The sequence below is a fragment of the Elephantulus edwardii genome, unplaced genomic scaffold (genome assembly GCF_000299155.1).
Source record: "Elephantulus edwardii isolate Elephantulus edwardi_28Jun2011 unplaced genomic scaffold, EleEdw1.0 scaffold00305, whole genome shotgun sequence".
NCBI classification, from domain to species: domain Eukaryota; kingdom Metazoa; phylum Chordata; class Mammalia; order Macroscelidea; family Macroscelididae; genus Elephantulus; species Elephantulus edwardii.
In genome coordinates, this window is record NW_006400055.1 from 2169024 (window position 1) to 2177170 (window position 8147).

At 35.6% G+C, this 8147-nt stretch overlaps 1 protein-coding gene across 1 annotated transcript in view; it reads right to left on the reverse strand.

Annotated features, from left to right (window-relative positions):
* Positions 1–8147, reverse strand: part of LOC102860619 (wings apart-like protein homolog) — a 124986-nt gene that overhangs the window by 47770 nt on the left and 69069 nt on the right. The window contains 5 exon segments of the mRNA XM_006901021.1: positions 1425–1652; positions 3879–3990; positions 5516–5652; positions 5903–6055; positions 7445–7540. Coding sequence (XP_006901083.1) covers positions 1425–1652; positions 3879–3990; positions 5516–5652; positions 5903–6055; positions 7445–7540 — 726 coding nt within the window.

An 8147-nucleotide genomic window follows, 5' to 3' on the forward strand; every position in this document is an offset into this window, starting at 1 on the left:
GCCTTGACCCACTTACTTCCCAGCTCCACCCTCCACCAGGATAACCCTTCACATCTGCCAAGTCCCTTCAGAAAATATCTTCCATTGTCCAACCCATGATCTGACAGCTTGTATGTGAAGCTTTCTTGGCTTCTGTGATTCCAAAGAGGTAGAGTTAGAAAAAAACATTGGGCATTTCTCAAACTGGATGACGTTTTTAATTCAAAAGTCAAGATGCAATAGTGAAGGACTGACCATCTGGGCAAAATATCAATGTTGCAGGAAGCATTGAAGATGATGAAAGGAATATTCACTGTACCAAAAAAAAACTGTCGACACTCAACCATGTCCAAAAATAATGCATGATCAAGAACCAATAGTACTGAAGAAAGAAGTCCAAACTAAACTAAAGGCATTGATAAAAACAAGACCACAGAAACTGATGGAATACCAATTATAGTATTTCAGGAAACAAATGCAGCCCAGGATGTGCTCACCAGTCAACAAATGTGGAAGACAGCCACCTAACTGGAAAAGATTGATTATTTGTTCCCATTCCAAAAAAAGCTGATCCAACAGAGTGTGGAAATTTATCAATCAGCATCATTAATATTATGCCCAAGTAAAATCCTGAATTTAAAAAATAAAACCCAAAACCCAAAAAAAAACCAACACAATGCTCGATCAGTATACTGACATGGAACATCACATATTAGGCAACATCTGACAAATGGAGAAAAGATCAAAGTTCTTAAGGATTTCATTTTACTGAGATACATAATCAACAAACATGGTAGCAGCAGTTAAGAAAAAAAAATGTTGCACTAAAAAAATGTGTTCTAAAGGACCTCTTCAAAGTGTTAAAGAGCAATGACATCAGTTTAAAGACTAAGGAATGCCTGACCCAACCCACAGTATTTTTCAATTGCTTCCTATGCATTTGAAAGTTGGACAATGAGTAAACATAGAAGACACTGCTCAGTGAAAGGGAAGTGCTGCCCAAACTTCCATCTGAGAGTTCTTTCTGAATGATTTAGATTCCAGAAGGCATTCCAGAACATTCAGTAATAAATAACCTGAAATAACCCACTGTTTGACAGTAGGGCCTACGCAAATCCTCTGCATCTTCCTCGCATTTAAAGACTATAAATTTCTGATAATATGTAGTAATTTTTAAAAAAAGGCACAAAAATGAGTTCAACTGCAATAAATCTATAGTTATTTACTATCAAATAACTGAAATACAGATGAGCTAGCTAGTTTAGAAATTTCAGATAGAGACTGGAACTGTGTTCAGTACTAAACCTGAAGAGAATCTTTCTAATTGTAAACCAAAGCTAAAATATTTACCCCATTCATATGGCTAACTACTTGCAGAACTGAGCAATCAAAAAAAAACTTTATAGAAAGTATTTTTCATTTTATAATAAAAGGAAGAAACTCACCGTTATATTTTCTAGATCAAGATGCTTGTTGTGTACAGTTTCACAGAGTCTTCGGATTTTTTCTTTAATTTTGTTCATGTCTTTCTCATTCAGTAGCTTAGCTGAAGAAGCATCTTGTTCCAGTTCCAAAAGTCGAATCATAAGATCTAGGCTAGCTCTATCAAGGTCCATGTTCAACCGATCTCTACTCAATATATACATAAGGGCAGCTGTACAAAGGGACAGATTCTTAAATGGATAAAAGAAAAAAAGAGTTCATAAATGCAATCAGGGTCAATTTCCAGTCATATTATTTTGACATTTTTCATTGTCAATATTGTAATAAATGTAAAAAACTTAATATTGCTGATTGTGCTGAAAATACTCAAAAACAGTATATGCAACCCCCAGTAAATACTGTTAATTTCTCTCATTATTCTCTTCATGAATGACTGGAAGAACAAAAGCTAGATTATATTTTTTCTTCAGCCATTTTACACCAAATGAACAGTTTAGCCTACAATGCTTCTTGCTGCTGTAGTGTGCTGTTGAGCTCAAACCAACCAATGGCTGACCCTCTTCCAGTGGGTTTTCAGATACAGAAAACTGCATGGGAGGAAACTATCTACCCTTCTCCTGTGGAACCACTTGTGAATTCAAACTGTGCGCCTTTGAGATTGCAGTGCAGCTTCTTAACACTAGGCCACCAGAGCTCCCTCCACACTAATTAGCTATGAATACATAAAAATTTACTACATTACAGCTCATACCTGATTCTTAATGATACAGTGAATACAGTCAAATTTCAGATCAGATGATGATTCAGTGCTTACATAGCAAGCTGTTTTATGCAACCAGGATACCACAGTGGAGGCCATAGGAGATTCACATTCCCAAGATCACAAAGTAAATTACTTGTTTTTCTCTTTCCCAGCACTGATCATTCTGTATTGGTTACGACTTGGTTATGAAACTGTATTCACTCTGAGTTAAACATAATGTAGACCTGGTGATTACTAATTAATTCTAATAATTCTGTCACCTAATCTCCATATGGACATAATTTCCATAAATAATAATATAACAAAACCATCTTTTTAATTTGACATTAAAAATGTAATTTCCTGGATTTTAATCTTAATTTTAATCCATCCATTTTATTTTTAAACAGTATCACAATATATAAAAATAAGGAATTTTTTTTACTCTTTTTTTATTAATTTTAATAGACATTTACAGAGGTTTTGGATTTCCATTCATTCATTGCCACACTTTTCTCCCTGCCCACCCCTCCCCACCAGTTAACTCCCCTCTCCAAAAAGAAAAAGAAAACAGTATGGCTATGTCCCAGATTGACTACATACAATGCTGCTGTTAGTATGTGTCATTGCGTCAGAACCAACTCAAAGCTGACCCTACAGCCGATTTTCAGTGAAAATCACAAGAGAGGTAACTGGCCATTTTTCTCCCATGGAGCAGCTGGTAGATTAGAACCACTTGTACTTTTGGTACTTGTACTTGGGTTAAGTACAACTACTTTACCTACTAGGTCATAAAGCTTCCTCTTACTACATACAGTACACAGACTATATACAATATACTACATGTATACAAATGCCAACCTAAAGGCATGTGGTCTGAACCCACCATAGGAAAAAGATGGGCAAACTTCGCCCATGTAATCTACTGCCTCTGAAAGCTCACTGGAGGAGGGTCAGCTTTAAGTTGGTTCCGACTCAACAGTACATTACTATCTCTATATACACACACTCAACAGACTGCATCTTCCATATTCTCATCCAACCATAAAGTACACTGTACACTATAAACTGCTGGAGAAAAAAAGAATCTGTAGGTAATGACAATTCTAGAACGGAAAGCAGCTTTAACTATTCAGGATTTCTAAAACTAGAAGGTAAAAAAAGGCAAGTAGAATAGAAAACTGATTAATTATTGAAAATATATTACCCACATATGTTTAACTAGGGGAATACACACTATTTCCGAAAAGCCAGCAGCAAGTGTTACTGAAGATCTATTTCTAATCCTCATTAGCATTCTTATGTAATATTGTTTCCCACAAAGCTATAGACAGACAAAATGTTTTTGGTTTTAATTAGGACTATATTTTAAAAGTACTTCTTTTCCATGCTATTAATAATTATTCCCAGTATCTTCTGATTTCGAGAAAAACCAATGCTTAAAGAAATGTCAAATATAGGATGGTAATGAAATAGTTTGGACAGTATAAATTACAAGTTAAGAAGGGTGGGGAATACTGTAAAGAAATTAACTTCAAGTGACTTACTAAATAAAAAAATCTAGCATATTAAGCACCATATAGTCAAGAAATAAAACTAATTTGTAATTAGAAAATATCTATACATGCAATCACATGACTAAAACATGATTTTGACAACCAAATAGTGTAGAATTTATAAATAATGTTTCTAAAGCTCAGAAACTTAAAAATACCTGATGGTGCTGGGAATCATCCAGAGTTTTAAAGACCATTGCTACCATTCCATGTGCTCTCAGGTGCATTCTAAAACTGGGCATGGCACATTTAGTAGCCAAACTAATAACACTAGAAGAAAACAAACTAGATTAAGATGGCAAAAAATAGTTAGTGCATTAGTTTTTAACTCTGTGAGATACCAAAACAAACACACTGGGGTTTGTCAAAACTCTGGCTATACAGATCACTACACAATAAACATGTACTTGCTGTGTGGCCTAGAAGCTGCTAGGACTCACAGTGACCAATCCTCACCATCTCAGGCACACTGGAGCCTAGTGTCAATCCACCTTGTTGTTCTCTATTACGCAGATCCTCGACCAAATACATGGAAAAGTTACTGAGGCCTAGTACAAGATTGTTGTTTTGCTGTGTGTGTCGTCGTGTCAGAAGTGACCCATAGGTGACCCTCCGATAAGGTGCATATATATTAACACAATTTGTCTTTCGTGTATTTCTAAGCACAAAATCGTAGCTACGTTCATTCATACTGCTTCCAATATACAAAAATTATCAAATTTACATGTGAAATAGTACTGGAAACAGACATCTGTCATACTAAAAACGTACTGTGAACAATTTTATTCAATAATTCTTAAGTTATCACCATTAATTTTCACTGGATAATTGACAATAAGGAATACAGAAGAACTAATGCTTTCAAATTGTGTTGGCAAAGAATATTGTGAAAAGAACAAACAAATCTTTACTGGATGAAATACAACCAAGTTGCTTCTTAAGAGATAAGGTTGGTGAGGTTTCATTGCACATACTCTGGACATGTTATCAGAAGGGACAGTTTTTGGAAAAGGACATTATTCACGGAAAAGGAGAAAGTCAGTGAAGGGGAGGAATATCAGCAACGTGATGGAGTAATCTAAAGATAGTAACAGTATATTGTGAGGACAATGCAGGATGGGGCAGTTTCGATCTACTGCACATAGGGTCATTCTAAGTCAGAAATGACTTAATAGCAGTGGATTTGGCATTTACATTATATACATAGAGGGCTAAAAAGTCACAGTGTGATGATAAATATGTGAAAACTGAAGCCAAAAGTATGCTGTGTGGCTGTGCTCCCAATCCAAAGGCACACCGTTTCAATCTGCCAGCTGCTCTGCAGGAGAAAAATAGGCAGTCTCCTCCTGTGTAATTAAATGGCTCTGAAAACCTGCTGGAAGATGTCAGCTATGAGTCAGTTTCAACTCAACATTAAATAACAACATACTATACATACAGGAGTCCTAGCACTGGTGCCACTTTGCTAACCAAGAAGTGAGTGGTTGAAACCCGCCCATGGGTTCTGGAAGTGACATTAAAGGTGACAGCACAGGAAACCCTGTGGGCCAGTTTTACTGTCACATGAGATCACTGGGCATCAAATATTCTCAGTAGCACCTAACAACTCCAAGTAGAATACAATCCTTTTTTAAGGCAATTTATAAAGTTTTAATTTATTATCAGACACTGAAAGTTACATCTAAAGTAATAAATTCACAAGGTTTGACTTCTTTGACAATATACCGTACAGTCAGAAAAATTTCATGAATTATAGCATGCATATCCTTATCAAATACAAAAAGAAGAACCTTACCTAAGGCAACGTGTGTTTAGAGGCTGAGTGCTCTTTAAGCCACTTAATAAGTACTCAATGTCATCAGTGAATTCTTGATTTTCACCAAATTCCACAACATCATTGAAGTGTTTCACATGCTGAACAACAGTATATAACTGCCGAGGGGGGAAAAAAATTCACTTCTTTTGTAACAATGAATTTGCATGGGCTCAGTGTACTTTAAAAGTATACTAGATAATGCAATAGACAAAACAATAAGTATCCTAATATACTGGTGTGTAGGACAAGGTAATTCTTAGTTCATGTTTCAACATTGTTAGTACTGATTAGTTCAAAATTGTAAAGTCACATGTTAAACATCAAAAATCTATCCTTGTGCAGAAAAAATAGTACAGAGCTGCTTACTTCTTTATCTTCTTTTCTGCATTTCAGTGCAGTAACTATTTCCTGGTAGGGCTGAGTAGGTATGGTCACAGTTTTTATCACTTTGGGTGGTGGTGCAGGAGCCTTAAAAACACCATCATCTTTTTGAATTGGTTCCTTTGGAGAGAGCCTCACCTATTAATAAAGGTATTAAATTAGTTGTTCTAAATAAATATACTAAAAATATAACTTAAAAAAAAGTGTAAATAACATTACTGTGGGGGGGAAAAAGAGGCTTCTCAAAGGTCACAAGGCATATTAAAAATTCCATGCATAATTAAGTTAGACTGTCACGTCTGTTCAATGAAGAATTACTCAGGAATTCATTGTGGTCTCTTTTAATCTTTCATTTCACACAATTTTTATCTACTGTCTCCAGAACCATTAGGGGGGAAAAATATATCCAAATGCTCTAAAACTTCTGTTAAAATGTCAAAATATTAAAAAAAAAAAAATCACAAAAATTTGTATTACTAACATTGAGAGCAGCCACGGATGAAACAGAAAAATAATGGAAAGAAAAGAGAATTGGAAAACTACAATATTTTTAAGTAATGAAGGGCAGAATAAAAGCTGGTAACCAGTATACATATGGTACTAATGTACACAATGATGAGTTTATTCCATCCAGAGGTATTTAAAATATGTTTAATATGTTTAAGAATAAAAAGAGAAAAACACTCTGGAGTGAGAGTGGTGATGACTGAATAATGAATGATGGCAATCATTAAGGTCAATGATGTGTATATTTAGAAAATAAAATGGCAATTAAAAAACATATATTTTATCATAAAACAAAGTCAAGGAACATTTTATATACATATAAATACAGAGTATATTATATTTTTCAAAAATGCATATATTTTTAATTTCTATTTTTGATAAAAAATATAGACACACAATCTCATTCCTCTGATAATCAGTCCAAATGACTGATCTGTTATTTTGACTGTTGCTGTGAAGCTCCATGGGAGGAAAGTGGGCAGTCTCCTTCCATTATAATTTATGGCCTTAAAACCAGGTAGAGGGCTGCCCTGAGTCAGAGCCAACTGCTGGAGAGGAGCCTACAGTCTCAGTTTTAATCAGTCATTCTCAAGAAAATAATCTGGTAGAAAATTTTTTAAATGTTTTGAACTGAATCTGCTCTGAAAAACAAAAGTTGTTTTTTTGTTTGTTTTTTTTTTAATCTACAAAGGACACAATTTATAATAAAGTTCTTAATGGCTAACAAACTTTAAATGAACTGTCTGCTATTACACAGTAAATAAAATAGATCCATAAAACGTGGATCAGGAATGAAAAAGGGCCAATATCATTTCTAGGCTTTCATTTCTAGCCTAGTACCACTAAAATAAAACTGCTATTCTTCCTACAGTTCTTAATATTCCAGTCACTTAAATTAGGTTTAGATGAAGAAGGCTAAAATAATTATCAACTGTAAACACAGTGACTTAACTAATTTACAACTTACCAAAAAAAAAAAAAAAACAAAAAAACAAAAAAATCAAGACCTAGTTCACTTACTGTGACATTCTGAGGTTTTACTACTGGTGGCCCAGGGAGTTCTTCTGACTCTGGATGGTTCCAATGTCTGGCATTATATACAGCTTTTGTAGGGGACTAGAAGGAAAGGAAAACACCAACTGTTGTCATCTTTCTTCGCATCCTTATAAAAGTGTTCCCGTTAATAAATAAGAGTCATAAAGAATAACATATACTGTAAGCACATCCTAAACACATCAGGGCAGTCTCTGGCATATGCTCCCACCACCCTTCCGAGGTCATTTCAGACATGGAGCCACTACACTGCTCAGCCCCAAAGTTGCTCAGTGCTCTGGGCAACTCTTACCAAACAAGAGAAGAAGGCAGTTCAAAGTACACCTAACTTGCTAGGCTTGTTGTTGTTGTTATGTGCCATCGAGTCACTTGAGACTCATAGTGACGCTATGTACAACAGGCCTAAATCCTGCTCTATCCTGTGCCAATCAATCTCAACTGCCTCTGACACACCCATTCCAATTACCATCGTCACTGAATCAATCCACCTCATAGAGGGTCTCCCCCTCTTGCGCCATCGCTCTATCCTCCCAAGCATGATGTCCCTCTCCAAGGACCTGTCCCTCCTTACAACATGGCCAAAGTATGTCAGATGAAGCCCCAGAATCCTTGCCTCCAAGGAGCAGCCTGGTTAAACCCTCTCCAGGATGAATCTGTTTGTTTTCTTGGC